This window comes from Ailuropoda melanoleuca, chromosome 6 (assembly GCF_002007445.2).
Source record: "Ailuropoda melanoleuca isolate Jingjing chromosome 6, ASM200744v2, whole genome shotgun sequence".
NCBI lineage: Eukaryota > Metazoa > Chordata > Mammalia > Carnivora > Ursidae > Ailuropoda > Ailuropoda melanoleuca.
In genome coordinates, this window is record NC_048223.1 from 33,355,007 (window position 1) to 33,370,981 (window position 15,975).

Sequence of the window (15,975 nt, forward strand, 5' to 3'; positions counted from 1 at the left end):
CCAAGTTCATGCAAATAAAGTATTTTCATGCAGCATTAGTTTCATGCAAAAAGTGAACTATAAGTAAACCTCTCCTCATTAAAAGTACATGATCAAATTTGCTTTAATATCAGAACTGAAACAAAGGACCATAAAATATTAAGCCTTACCTTTAAAATAGCCACCATAAATTGATTCTCCACCTTTTCCATTACCTGCGAATAATGAGCTACATTAAATTATAATGAAAATTAAAAATATATTAATATGTATAAATTACTTTTTATGCTTTCAATTTGCTAAAGCTAACACCTTGTAATTGCTATAATCAAAATTCCACAAATCCTCAATTAACTTCATCTTTTTTTTTTTTTTTTTAAGATTTTATTTATTTATCTGACAGAGAAGCAGCCAGCTAGAGAAGGAACACAAGCAGGGGGAGTGGGAGAGGAAGAAGCAGGCTCCCAGCAGAGGAACCTGATGTGGGACTCGATCCCAGGACTCTGGGATCATGCCCTGGGCTGAAGGCAGACGCCCAACAACTGAGCCACCAGGTGCCCTTCATCTTGAAAATAAAGTCCAAAAAAAGCCCACTCCTATTATAATAACTACTATTAAAAATTATCTCCATAACCCATTTATTTCAAAAAGTAATCACACCAAAAAAATTCAGGAAGAATAAAAATAATCCAAAACTACTTGGCATTCATTGTAAGGGAATTCACCAACTATTTTTAATATTATTATTAAAAGTACATAAAAACAAAATAAAATGGCTTAGTATTTTGCTTTTCATACATTCTTGCTCTACACATCTACTCACTGACCACTTAATATTTACATCATACGGTGACACAATATTTATAATTAATAGTATAATGAGATAGCTTAAGAAACTGATTGATGGAGTTATTAAAAGCTTAACTTTTAGCTCTACCTTCGCTGAAGTCCCCGCCCTGAATCATGAAGTTTTTAACCACACGATGGAATGTAGAACCTTTGTAACATAACTTCTTCCCAGTTGTTTTCCCAAGGCCTTTCTCTCCTGGAAAAAAAATAAGTGAAATTTAGCTAAAGACATCTGTCCAGGAAAGAATCATCCAAATAGCCCTTTGTGAAGTCCCTCCTGTGTGTTGGCACTGTAGGATACAAAACATAGGGCAACAAGGTAACAACACACAAACTAAGTATCAAGCAGCATATAAATGTTAAATTGTGAGGCATAGACTCTACATGCAACAGGAGAAAAGAAGGATTAGAAATGGTTATCACTCCAATACAAGAGGGCAATCAAGGAGTTGGTGCAAAGATCTTGTATGTATGTAAGTGTATCCAAGCATGGACTTAAAAAATTTAATTTGTTATTTTAAAATAACATTACAGACATTTTTCCTATTTTTTTCTACTTTTAAAAAATATAAATCCAATTAAAGATAACAAAGAACAACCACATTATGTTTTGCCTATCTTCTAATCCTAAATTTCTTATGAATATGGAATGCTAAATTTGTTCAAAACACCGGAATTTAGAATTTATGAACTACAATATTTAGAGATGACTTCATTACACACAGTAGTACTTTCTTTTTTACTCTTAAGACCATTTCTTTGTCTTCTCTACCCTTTAAGAAACGCTTTCCTGATTTCGTATCAGTGAAAATAATATTTTTTAGTGTGCTAAACTCATTTTACAGCCAGTCACTTTTTACAGAACACACCTACTCTGTAAAGCAAGATAAAACTATAAGCCATGACTTCTCATTGGAAATAATTTAACAATTCACTTACCTGAGCATAGGCAAAGGAAGTTTTTGCATGTTTTTGGACATATGTCTGAGAAGAGCTGAAACATAATGCGACCAACTGTAATAAAACACATAAAAAAAGGTAAGCAAGATGATTAAATATGCCACATTCTATATAGGAGAAATAAAATAATAAACAGAATTAACAAACTGAAAGGTCCATTTTTGTAATTTAATTTTTCAGAAGACTTAATAGGAAAAAATTTAACTGAGCAATACCAGCTAACGAGAATTCCACTCTATTTGTTAGTGTTAGAATTCACAGGCAGCCTAAGTGGTTTCAGCCCTAAAACTGTAGGATTTTAAGCATCTTGTGAAGGGGCTTTACATTATTAGATCCCTTTTAGTATAGTTGCCTACCTGAACACTACTGATTTGCTTTAAAATATTCTCAATAGTTGTCTGTCTATGCTTGAGCCCCTCCAGTGATGAGAGGACATCATACCACAAGACAGTGACTGTGGCTCATACTGTTAGAAGAAAGTTCTTCTGTCTTCTATATCTAGCTTTCTACCTTTATGCAAGAACTATTTAGAGCCAACCTCTTGAACTGCCACTCACAACTAAAACTCACATTCTATTCCGAGAGAGCATAAACAGAATAGGTTATGGCTCCTAAAAAATACCAAAGACACACAAAACAGACAAAAAACATACAATACACAGGAAATGATAAGGAGCAAGCCTACAAATTTGATTTAACTATGCTACAGAAAAGTGCTTCACAAACTTTTTGGTCTTAGGACTCCTTCCAACTCTTAAAAATTATTGAGCTTTTACAATGTGGGTTATTATCTATTGCTATTTACTGTATTATAAATTAAAACTCAGAAATTTTTAAAACACAAGGATATAAAGCACACGTTCTATCAGAGTCCGAGTGGTGACATCACTACATATTGTGTAATCTCTGGAAAACTCAACTTGTGAATGAGAGTACAACAGCAAATTTTATTATTACAAAAGTAGTCTTGACTTTGCAGACCTCACAAAAGACTCTCAATAACGTAAAAGATGATATTCTGATTTACAATCACTTTTCTGAGTCCCCTTTCCCTTTATTCTATAGAATCTTTTCCATTATGAATGAACATTTTTATTTACTCAAAGGGACTTATAAATAAATCAAAATTAACTGTGGACCCAATATAAGTCATTTTCAGCACAGACACAAACTGATTTGATTTACTCTTTATCACTAAGAACTGAATTTATTCTTGGCCATGTCAGTCAGTTCCTCTGAGGACAAAACAAAGCTACAAAGCTACTACATAACAGACATCCTTAAGGGATAAAAAGTGGAAGAATGGCATCATGTAAGACTTTCCTGTGTCATTCTGTCTATAGCTTCAATGGAGCCAAATTTTAAAGCAATTTCAAAATGTTCTAGCTGACCTTTATGTCTAAAGGAATGAAGAAAAAGACAGGAAATTAGAATTTTAAAGATTTTATTTGAGAGACAGAAAGAGAGAGCGAGCGACCAAGCACGCACGGGGCGGGGGCGGGGGGAGAGGGAGTTAATCTCAAGCAGACTCCCCTGTTGAGTGCAGAGCCCAACTCTGGCTGGTCCCACAACCCACGAGATCATGACCTGAGTCAAAATCAAGAATCAGACATCCAACCAACTGAGCCACTGAAGTGCCCCCAAGAAATCAGAATTTTTAAAAAGTCATGTAATAACAGTAATGTAACCACTCTGTATTTACATGGAAATATTTTACCAGTGTGACAAAAGTATTTTCATCAATCTTCATAAATCCCTGGGAAATAGCTGGCTAGGTTGGTGTCAAGTTCAAAATCATCTAGCTTTGCAGACAAGAACATAGTTAGATATTTGGGATCCCTGTAAGATTGTTACTTTTTAAGATAAAAGATATAATTAAAACAATCAAAAACTCAGCCTTCTTCTAAGACTACAGTAACTTCAACATCAAGTTTCTTTTTATCAAAACCTTTAGTGCCTCCAAAAGAAAGCCGATGAAAGTTTCAAATGTTTTTAGTTTCTCCTTTACAGATGATTAGGAGTTATGAAACCTCTAGTGGCATAATACATTTGAAAACAATTAAATGTGATTATATTTCCAGGTTTAATATTCAGAGAGGGATACCAAACAACAATGATGTTTAAAAAAAAAAAACACTCACCTCTAATATCTTACCCTCTAACTAGGTGAGGAAAAAAAATTTGTACTGACTGACTTCTCAGTCTCATGGGGCAAGGCTTAGAGCAGAGGTTTTGTGTCCTTTATGGCATTATGTTGTTCAGAGTAAAGAAAAAATAGAACAAAACCAAATTGTTTTGGCTTCCATACCATGGCGCAAGGTTAAAATCACTGCCAAAACCAGAAAAATAACTTAAAAATCCACGGAAAGAACAGGTTAACCCAATCAGGCGTGCAAAACAAGAGAAAGGCTACAGACATTCAGACATTGGTTGAGAGTGTCTTTATTTAAAACACCTGTAAATGTTCAATTTGAAGAGTCTAGAAACAAAAGGCAAGGTCAACGTTTTCTATCAGAAAAAAGGAAAACACAAAAAGATGATGATCCCTACCTACAAAGAGGTATACCAGTATTAACTCCCTCCAAATTGAATAAAAAACGTTTAAACTGAACACTATAGGATACAGTCCAGCAAATGTATCCAGCAAAAGACCTTGAACTAATTAAGATCATTAGCAAGATAAACAAGTTTTCAACAAATGTCTTTCAATTAAATTGCAATTGTCATTTTGCAAATCAAAATAGAAAATATTCTGATGTATAGAGTCTTTAAAGAAAAAATAAGTCAGGATGGTTCAGAAGATTACTTATCTTCAAGTGACAGCAGGCATTAACTGTGATTATAAAGCATTGAAAAGAAAAGTGTAAACTACAGTTACTTAAGGAAAAGACAGAATAAATTTGCAGAAGAGAAGATTCTCTGGCTCCCAAACTGATGAAAAAATGATTGCGATGGCAATCCCATTTCCCAATAGTAAACGCCTGAGATTTACTATCTCCTGTAATAAGTTAACATGCTCTGCGGATGCCTCTTGAGAAACTGATCCTGCTTTTTTTTTTTTTTTTAAAGATTTTATTTATTTATTTGACAGAGATAGAGACAGCCAGCGAGAGAGGGAACACAAGCAGGGGGAGGGGGAGGNCCAGGCGCCCCTGATCCTGCTTTTGAATGAATAAGATCTCAGAAATACCGTTAACACTACTTATACTTTAGTGAGATTTAGTAATCTGTTAATCAGTCATTATTGTCAATAATATTATCTTAAAATACACTGCTCTATATGTGTAAAACTAAAATCAGAAACTGGTTTACATAAGCATTAGACTGTATAAGCATCAGTATGGTGTTTTTAGTGCAAAAAATATATGATTAAGGACAAAAATGACAGAGCAACAATGGCTTCTGACTTTAATCCCAACATACCGAAACGCAGATCCTTCAAGATAGCCAAGACAGGGGAACGATACTGAGATTACTCACTGGCTACAGAAAGAAAAGGCCTAAGTCATGGTGTAATCCTGATTTGGCCGCTAGGTGACAGGAATAAAACTGGCAAGTACCCAGAATCTGGATAAAATCGAACATCATCTTTCAATAATATTGTTTCTTGTTCTTAGAAACAGTTGCCCTGGAATTACAGGTACAGTAGTGAAAAATGAGACCTATATCATGGACATAAAAGATATGGTAGTTGGAAAAGTGAGCACTGGTTGGGAAAAAAATTTAGGAAATGGTATACTACAAAGGGCAAAGAATATCACATATACAAACAAGTAAGGGATGAGGATTAAGAACAAAGGTATGAACAGATCATAGTGAGTATGCAGAGAGCAAAATCTAAGAGGAAATTAAGGAACGGGTGCACCATTTCAACAAAATCAGGCCATTTACCCATTTAACTGAGATCTTCCCCATGTGTCAGGTTGTCCAACAGTATATAAGACACAACATTTGTTTTGGGGAGCTCACAGCTTTGCTGGGAATGACAAATACAAATTCTTAAACAATGTGATGAGCCATCAGTGGTATGAACAAAATGGACTTATATCCACCCTAGGGCCTGGCTGATGTGTGTGAGGGCAGAGGGATAGGGACTGTATCTGTTTTATTCACCATTCTAGCCCCACTGATTAGTACAGTGTCCAGTACAGAATAAGTACGCAATAAATACCTGAATAAAAATAAGAACACCTGAAACCAAATTATTCAAAGATAGAGATTAACAAAATATAAATGAAGGAATACCTAGATATACAGATAAAAAGTATTCATTATATACTAGGAAAAGTTATTACAAGTGGCAGGACATGAAGACATAGCTTAATAAAAGCTATCTTCAGAGGTATAAAGAATCCTTCCAGCATCCAAGCAATAAAATGTCACCTACAGGGAAAAAGAAATTAGGCTGACTTTCTGACACTTTACATTAGAAACTGGAGACAACAGAACAGTGTCTACCATCTTAAAGGGACTAATAGGCTGTGAACAAAGAATTCCATATATAGCAAAGGAAATATAATAATTAGATTTTATCCTGAAAAATCTATGTGAGGGGTGCCTGAGTGGCTCAGCGGGCTAAACATCTGCCTTGGACTCAGGTCATGATCCCAGTGTCCTGGGGAGCCCTGCATCGGGCTCCTACTTAGCAAGGAGCCTCCTTCTCCCTCCCTCCCTTTGCCCCTCCCCCCCAGCCCCCACTCGTGCCCGCTCGTTCTCTCTTGTTCTGCACTCTCTCAAATAAATAAAATCTTTTTAAAAAATCTGTTTGAAATATGAACCTAAGATATGACTCAAAGAACTAATGAGAGAAGGCTATTGGGAAAAGAATGGCACTGAGCACTAAATCCATTACAACATAATTAAACCTACATAACTATAGTAATTATGGTTACAAAATATAAATGTTACAGCTACCGGGAAACAAAGTATGTATTGGCAATTTTTTTTTGTTATTTTTAAGAACTTTCTAAAAATGTTTTCTTTTGAATAGGCAATGTTCTCATGATCCAAAAATCCAACAGTAGAAAAAAGTGAAGAGTGAGAAAGAGTCTTATTCCCACTTCTGTCAACAGGTAATCACTTTCATTAATTTCATGTGTATGCTTCTAATCTTTTCACATACACAGGCAAATACTGATATACTCTTATTTTTCTTGTCTTAAAAAGATAGCACAGGGGCGCCTGGGTGGCACAGGGTTAAGCGTCTGCCTTCGGCTCAGGGCGTGATCCCGGTGTTCTGGGATCGAGTCCCACATCAGGCTCCTCCGCTATGAGCCTGCTTCTTCCTCTCCTACTCCCCCTGCCTGTGTTCCCTCTCTCGCTGGCTGTCTCTCTCTCCGTCAAATAAATAAATAAAATCTTAAAAAAAAAAAAAGATAGCATAAGTCTGCTTAGACAGATCTTAAAAGTTCTTATTACAAGAAAAAAATGTAACTGAAGTTATCACAAGGAAAAAAAATTTAACTGTGTGGTGATGGATATTAACAAGACTTCCTGTGATTATTTCTCAATATAAACACATACCGAATCATTATGCTGTATACCTGAAACTAAGAAGTTATAAGTAAATTATTTCTCAATTTTAAAAGAAATAAAAATAAGCACACTTGATATATGTAGTTCTCATATCGTTCTCTTGTCTACCGCATTGCCTAGAATTTCTAGAACAGCAGTAAACAGTAGTAAACAAGAAATAAAAATAACCACTCCTTGGTTAAAAAAATAGGTAGCATGTTACGCACACTATACTGTACTCTGCTTTACACACTTAAAGAATATATCATGAAGACATAGATCACAGAGGCGGTGGAACATTAAAACCAACAAGAGGCGGTGGAACTGGTTAGAAAAAATCCACTTCCTCATATTCCATAGTGGGAGTCAACAGGTAGAGGAAATGCGGTTTAGGAATACTTAAACATGTAACTCACCCGTAGAACTAAAAATACATTAAACATCTTTCAAATTACTGTGGCAGAGCAACCCACAGTAAAAAGATATAAAACAAAGAAAAGCAAATAGCAAGAAAACACAAATAAGATTTAAGATATATAATTTTTTTTTGGCACACAGAGCTTTTCTCATGACAGGTCAATCAACCCTCAACTAAGGTATCCTTCAGACAGTGCCAGCAAAAACTCAAAAGAATTTATTGGCTCATGTAGTTAGCTGACAAGGACATGGGCTGAGATGAGAGAATCAAAGAACAGGATGTCAGGGAGTGAGGCCAGATCTTAGAGAGCTGCCAGGTCTCAAAAGGCAAAAGGTTCTGAATATCATTTCTTTGTCCCAATCAATGCATACAACATTTTCATTAATGATTAGATAAATTAATCACTCAAATGAAAATAAAAAAGCAGTAAACAAACCTAGGAAAATATATAAAAAGCTTTTAATGAAAGTACAAGCAGAAATTAATAAATTAGAAAACAAAAGTATCAGACTTGATAAATAAATTCCAAAACTGGCTCTTTTAGAGGAAAAAGAAAAAATAACACCAAAATGTAGGAAAAAGAATTATAGGAAAGTATGGATTACAACTCCATGCTGACAGAGACTAAAAAACAGAGCCAAGAAAGAAACTAAAATGTTATTAAGTATCCATCCAAAAGAGCGTTGTTAAATAACTCTTCATATTAAAGTGTAATGTTAACTGTTTCACAGCACAGCAAAAGATGAAAACCCTAACAAACTTTATGAAGTAAATTAAATTGATAACAAAGCCTAAGAAAGATGATATAAAACAAACTTTAAAACCCCATATATTGGGGCACCTGGGTGGCTCAGTCAGTTCAGCGTCTGCCTTCAGCTCAGGTCATGATCCCAGGGTCCTGGGATCGAGCCCTACGCTCTCCCTCTCCCTCTCTGCCCACTTGTGCTCTCTAAGTAAGTAAATAAAATCCTTGAAAAAACAAACAAATAAAAACCCTATCAATCTTTTTTTAAAAGATACTATTAAATGTAGAAAATCTGGGGTGCCTGGGTGGCTCAGTTGGTTAAGCATCCAACTCTTGGGCCCTTTCCCCTGTAAGTGCGTGCGTGCGTGCATACTCTATTAAAATAAATAAAATCGTAAAAAAAATAAATATTAGGAAATCTATTAATTTACTGAAGTTAAGGAAGAACTCTATAAATATCCTAAGACCGAAACCAAAAGACCATTTGATGAAATTAACATTCATCTCTTAACATAAACACAAAAATTCTCAGACACCCTTCAAATCAATAGCCAGCATTATGTTTAATGGTGGAACATTAGCACAGCACTGTCATTAAAGTAAGGAACAAGTTAAAAGTGCTTGTTAGCATCACTACTGTTTACTGCTGTTCTATAAATTCTAGGCAATGCAGTAGACAAGAGAACGATATGAGAGCTACATATACTAAAGAGTAAATTTATCATTATTTGAAAGACACTGAAAACCTAAATAACCTAAAAAACAAACTGAAGTATTAACGGAGACATTAAAATTGTTAATATTTATCTTACGATCAACAAGAACCAGTAAAAAAAGTAACAGTTAAAATCACATTCACAGAACCAATAAAAAACATTCTAACTACTTAGCCATAACAGTGCAGGACTTATAAAAATTACAAACCTCTAACAGGCATAAAGGCAACCTGAATAAAAAGGGAGACATACCTTGTCTTAGACAGGAAAACTCAAAATTGTAAATGTGTCCAATTTTCCCTAAAGTAACCTATATGCAATTAAAGTCATTTAATTGCAACCCCCCAAAAGTACTGAGATTTCTAGAGGATTTTAACAGAATGATCCCAAAGGTTATCTAAATGAACATGCAATGCCCCTTGCTCCTGGTTCAAACTGAAAATAAAAGACGTTGTTACACTTCACCCTAATTACTTCTGTATATACTCCTAAAGAAAAAAGATACTCCCCTACCTAACCCCAATACCATTACCACACCACCTTAATAGTGATTAACACCACAGTCTAATACACAGTCCAAATTCGAATTTACCCAACTGGCTCCACATGCCCTTTACACCTTTTTTTTTTTTTAGACTTATTTATTTTAGAGAGAGAGAGAGAGAGAGAGAGACAAGAGAGAGCACACATGGGGAGACAGCCAAAGAGAGAGGGACAGAGAGAATCCCAGGCAGACTCCCCACTGCGCGCAGAGCCTAACACAGGGCTCAATCTCACCACCCGGAGATCATGACCTGAGCTGAAATCAAGAGTCAGAGGCTTAACTGCCTATGCCACCAAGGCTCCCCTATACCTCTTTTTTAAATCCAAGACTCTAACCACAGATTATGCACTGATTTGGTTGTCATGCCTTAGTCTCTTTTAATCTAAAATGGTCCCCATCTCTATCCGCCCCCCCCTTTTTTTTTGCATCCCATTAGGAAGCACAGGTCAGTCTGACACATACTGGTAATGCTGAAATATTAGCCAGATCTCTCAGTTATAAAAGTACTTTCCTCCCACTTTTACATTAATAACTGAAATGACATTTTGAAACTTAAGAGCATACCATGTTCTATACAACTTTTCACCCAACGGTTTGGCCACTGATGATCCTTTCCCGAACCAATCATACTGAGGGTTGCAAAACGTTTCTTCTAATTTCATCTGTATTTATCCAACATGAATTCTTCTGTTAAGAGCTTCACCCACCCATCCACCCTATGACAGAGTTATTAACAAGACAAAGCCTGGGTCCCTGACATCATCAGCCGGGATCTGCTGACTCGCTGGGAGCCATGTAAGAGAAAACTTCTGTCTTAAATTTAGGTCCCCATTGTTTAGCCTTTATGTTTAGCAACCATCACCTTTATATATTCTAACGATACAGATGTTTTCATATGATGGTAAACTATATAACCACTAAGAGTGATTATATTACTCATTTATTAAAACAGAAAAAAGTTGAGAACATGCTGCTTAACAGAAAAAGGCAGGACCAGCATAGTATGTAGCATATACTATTTTTAAACATTGTGTAAGAAGCAGTATACAGAATTAAGATAAAATGTTCAGAAAAGGTTAGTTGTGATTATCTCTGCATGGCAGGATTTTAAGGCAGGTTTAACTTTTTAAATATTGCTGGAATTTTTATAATGAGCATGTACTATTTTTACTAACAATGAAACCCTTTTCAGCTTAAAATGTGCCAAACAGATGCAGTAAGAGTTCATGTCACACAGTTTAGAACTTGCAAATCAGCTTTACTGATTGTAATATTCCTTTTTTTTCCCTAATGTGTCATTCATAAACACTGGCAATCCCCCTCTTAAATCCTACATATTTAAAAAGCCATCTTCAAACTGGTGGTTTGGAATACGGAAAACATTTCTAACAAAAACAATGTTATAAGCGGTGATTAAATTCTGAGGACAGCCAAGAAAGCCTACCTGATCTTATAATACTGACGTAATTAAGCAAATAACTAAGAGTATTAACTAAAATTCTAGGAACGGAGGAAGAAGTAGAAGGAGTTTTTCATCCCTTCCCGTATACAATGATAATGGAAGATACATTTCAAAAATACTCTAAGAATTCCCTACTGCCATATCCAACCTCTTTCCTTTAATAGGTGCTCCACTCCCCAGCCAACAAATACCCTAGTGCTATCCTACTCAGCACTCCCCTCAGATCTGACCTGCTCTGCAAGAGCTTCACAATACTAAACCCTAGGTTTTGCACAGCAGCCATGGTATAAAGGATAAGAAAGAAAAACTAGGCGCAAGCCCGGGCTTTCACAATTATTAGCTAGATGATCCTGGATCAATTAGTCCCTCTGAGAGTCTCCTCATCTGTAAAATGGGTATAAATCTTACATCATAATATTTTGTGGACTAAGACACCCTAAAACTGTATGGTATTCGGACACCTGGGTGGCCCAGTTGGTTAAGTGTCCGACTCTCAATCCCAGCTCTCTGGTCTTCACCTCAGGGTTGTTGAGTTCAAGCCCGAGGTCGGGCTCCACACCGGACAAGAAGCCTACTTAAAAACAAAACAAAACAAAAAAACCATACACACACAGATACATATACCAATATTATCATAGCCAAGATTATTACCTGGTTTCAAACACAGTTGGCTATTAATATGACTTATCAAAGGTCACCTATATAGAAATGAGCAGAGCCAGAACCAGAGCCTGGTCTTCTGAGTCCTCATCCAGGGCTCCTCCCAATATACTCAGCTGTCTTCCCAGGTTCTAACGTCACTGACTTCCGCTTGCCCTAAACACAACTCCCAGAGTGGCTCTCCCATCGAGCAATTAAAGCAAGCAGTCTTGCTGCATAAATTCAGGTCATGTATAAAAACAAACCTTCCCAGGAATGACAGCATTCTTTAAAAGGAGATGCTTATTTGCCCAAATTGATCTTATTTACTTCAGTGTAACAGAACTGCAATTTGTATATTAACAGTTAAGTGGAAACTTCCAGGCTCTCTGGGAAAGATGATTGTCTTGTGGCAGAAGCTAGGTACCCTTGGTTTATTCCTGCTTTTCACAATCTCCTTCTTCTACTCCCAGAATCAGACTCCTAAAAAAAACACCAAGTTTTTCAGGTGGTGACAACAGCTAGGTAAGAGCAGGGAGAAAGACACAGAGCTGCAGTTCTGGTACTTCACACTGTCTGGATTGTCTGTTTGGATCACTTCCGAACTACTGGTGTCACTGCAATTTTGTGATGAAAGTATCAGGGTCTTCATATTAATTAAACTACCTATGAGGATCCCTTCTTGGGAAATAACTTAGGGACATAACTCTTCCCTTTTCCCCATCATATTAGGTACCCAACCAGAATACAGAGATCTATCCTTTTTAGCCCCTCCACTCACACAAATTACCTAATTAAGAATAAGACATCACTGATTTTTGCAAGTCTGTAAGGACTAGAAACAGGAATCTGATATTTCACTATATAGCAATCTACTTAAGACACAGTCTCTTGGAACACAATGAAACTAAAATAAGGGCCTACCTGTAGCAAGGCTTACAGTCAGGCATGCACAGCTATGGGTTCTCAACACAATTTCTGAGATAATTTTGAAAGCATTACTCCAGTTTTAGATAACTTTGTGAGTCACCCAAGTCTTGCCCTTTTTAGCCTGAGCTTTTTTCTGCCTATTTAAAGAAATCTTTTTAGTTTCCATCTGCTTTTATTCCCAGTAAGAGAAGTGTTTACTGAACACCTGACCATCTGTTTAAGTGCTAAGTTCTACCAAGGATTCAGGCTGAAAGATATATTCTGGGGAGCTTTAAGACTATGTACATGATGTCCAAAACAGAACTGTAAGGAATGGTACTGGACGACTAGTTCATACCACTAACGTCAGTCAGAATCCCCCTGGCAACAACACTGACAGGTAAATCCCAACAAAGGTAGAAAAATAACAGAAAAACAGAGGGATTCAATGGGGGAGGGTGGTAGGAGGTAGAGTTAGACAAGGAACAGCCATCTTATGTTAAAGGTAGAAAAGGGGGAAAAAAGTTTGTATATTTCACTTGGGGTTTTGAGGAAGAGAAAGGGGAGGGACAGGAAGGTGCTATGAAGTCAACTTTCTCTTCTCAAAGTCCCCATAAAAATCTGTATGTGTCTGCCTTCAAAACCATCCAATCAGGCCTGGTGTTATTATTGGATTCTTTTGGCCCAATTTCTAAATGAATGAATGAATGAAAGAAAAAAAGGGAAAGAAATCACACCAAACCCTCTTAAAAACCTGAAACCTTTTTTCTAAAATGTGAACAAAAAGGCTTAATCTACAAAGGTCTGTCTAAATAATACCTTAATATGAAAGTCCTGTGCTCATGTTCATGCACATACAATAATTAAAGCAACTTAAAAAAAATTATGTCAGATACCGTGCTAGGTTCTTTACATATAACAGTCTGCTCTGCAAATAACATGATACCATTTAAAGAAACATTACATTATCAAAAATCAGATATAAAAACCACTGTTTCTATGGGAAAACGAGAGTTGGGGGACAAGGGAATTTAAAGGTTGCTGTAAGAATGATCTTTTCGTTAGGACTCTCACTAACAGAGGCATGTTTTTAGCTATAAGGGTACTGTAAAACTTCAACATCACTGTGGAAATCCTACAACTGATCACACCTCACTTTGTCCCCTTTTCCCAGCCCTACCACTAGGATAATCCTTCTTGTGGTTTTTCAGATTAGTTAGGACAGACAAGAATAACTTAGAAGACCAGTGCCGCTCCATTGCCTTTGCTTCCTACACGACTAGCTCCCTACCTTGTTATCTGATTGTTATAACACAAATGGCAGTCTAATTAAAACCACGCTCCTTAATTAATCCATGCCATCACAATAAATTCACGTAACAAAAACACACTCTGTAAGATAGCTGGTTGTATTATTTTATTATTCTTCCCAACAATCTTACTACGTAGGTACTACTACTACACTGGAGTCCTATTTAATTTCTGAGTACATAAAAAGGGAAGAAATCATCTAAATAGTGCAGACCATTGCATCCAGTCACTCTTCACAAGCTCGGGACCAGGGCGAGGTTGAGATGGCAGATGCATTTCTCCTGTTCCCTCAGTACGCATCAGATCCCCACACGCCTCACTCCCAAAGTAGAAACTATCTTAAGTATGATGAGTCTAATGCTCAAAGGAAAATTTTGAATATAAGCAAATTTTGCTGTGCTATCTTTAGAGCTACATTAAGACAAAACTAACAGTATTTCCACTCTACAAAGAGGTCGGGTGGCTTGCCCAAAGTCACAAGTAGTACTCCATTTTCAATTCAGTTTCTTGGATCCACGTGAATTTTAAGCAATGAAGTAAAAACACCAATTTCATCTATATACCCATTTTTATCTATTTTGATGAATTGCTAGGGTTTTATGATATTGCTCTGAGGCCCACATAAAAAAAAATTCCCAAGTCAAGCATTCCTCTAAAAAAATACCCTGGTTATCACTTTTGAAAACAAACTTCAGGGCACCTGGGTGGCTCAGTCAGCTAAACAGCTGCCTTCGGCTCAGGTTATGATCTCAGGGTCCTGGGATCGAGCCCTGCATCAGGCTCCCTGCTCACTGAGAAGTCTACTTCTCCCTCTCCCTCTGCTCCCTCTGCTTGCGCTGTCAAATAAATAAATAAAATCTTTAAAAGAAAAAAAAGGCAGGAAGGGCACTGTATTCCTTTGAAGTGTCAATGTCATAAAAGATAAAAAAAAAAAAAGCTATAAAAATGGAGGATAAAGTGACATGGCAGCTGAATGCAATATCTAATGCTAGACTAGATTTTGTATTGGAAGAGAAAGAATGTTATAATTGATTTTTTAGACCCAATCACAAAAACAGAAGGAATACAGAGATGGTAGATTAAAGTATCACATCAATGCAAATTTATAAAGTTGATAACTACATTGCAGTTATGTAAGAAATATCTCTACTCTTTTTTTTTTTAAGATTTTATTTATTTATTTGACACAGAGACAGCCAGTGAGAGAGAGACAAGCAGGCGGAGTGGGAGAGGAAGCAGCAGGCTCCCAGCAGAGGAGCCCGATGTGGGGCTTGATCCCAGAACACCGGGATCACGCCCTGAGCCGAAGGCAGATGCTTAACGACTGAGCCACCCAGGCGCCCCAGAAATATCTCTACTTTTAACAAATATGCTAATACGCTGAAGTATTTAAGAGTAAAGAGCCATGATATCGGTAACTTACCCTCAGATGGTTCAGAAAAAATTGCGCATGCAGAATGAGAAAAAGTGAGAGCAAATGGTACAAATGTAAATGAGTGATTCTGTATAAAGGACAAATGGGTGATTTTTACTAATTTTATTTTTCAACTTCTTATAAATGTGAAATAGCCACACGAAAAGTTCAAAACATCTGTAGATAAAACCTAATGCTTGCATTCTGTGAAAGCATGTGTCTAGAACAGCAGTTCTCAAATTTTTTGGTCTCAGAACCCTTCTACATTCTTTTTTTTTTTTTTTAAGATTTTATTTATTTATATGAGAGAGAGTGCGAGAGCGGGAGCAGAGGGAGAGGGAGAAGCAGAATTCCCAATGCGCGGGGAGCCTGATCTGGGGCTCAATCCCCAGACCCTGAGATCTTGACCTAAGCCAAAGGCAGCCAATTAACCACTGAGCAACCCTGGCGCCCCACCCCTCTATATTCTTAACAATTATTGAGGACCTTAAAGACTTTTTATATGGATTGTATCT

At 36.6% G+C, this 15,975-nt stretch overlaps 1 protein-coding gene across 12 annotated transcripts in view; it reads right to left on the reverse strand.

Annotated features, from left to right (window-relative positions):
- NKTR (natural killer cell triggering receptor) overlaps positions 1-15,975 on the reverse strand; it is a 55,277-nt gene that overhangs the window by 30,372 nt on the left and 8,930 nt on the right. For 9 of the 12 annotated variants that reach the window (XM_011232807.3, XM_011232808.3, XM_034662145.1 and 6 more), the window contains 3 exons: positions 1,768-1,842; positions 917-1,024; positions 150-194 (listed from right to left, as the gene is read on the reverse strand). In XM_011232807.3, coding sequence (XP_011231109.1) covers positions 150-194; positions 917-1,024; positions 1,768-1,842 — 228 coding nt within the window. Of the gene's footprint in view, positions 1-149; positions 195-916; positions 1,025-1,767; positions 1,843-15,975 lie in introns of those variants that run through there. The other 3 variants (XM_034662147.1, XM_034662148.1, XM_034662149.1) reach the window with 2 other exon arrangements.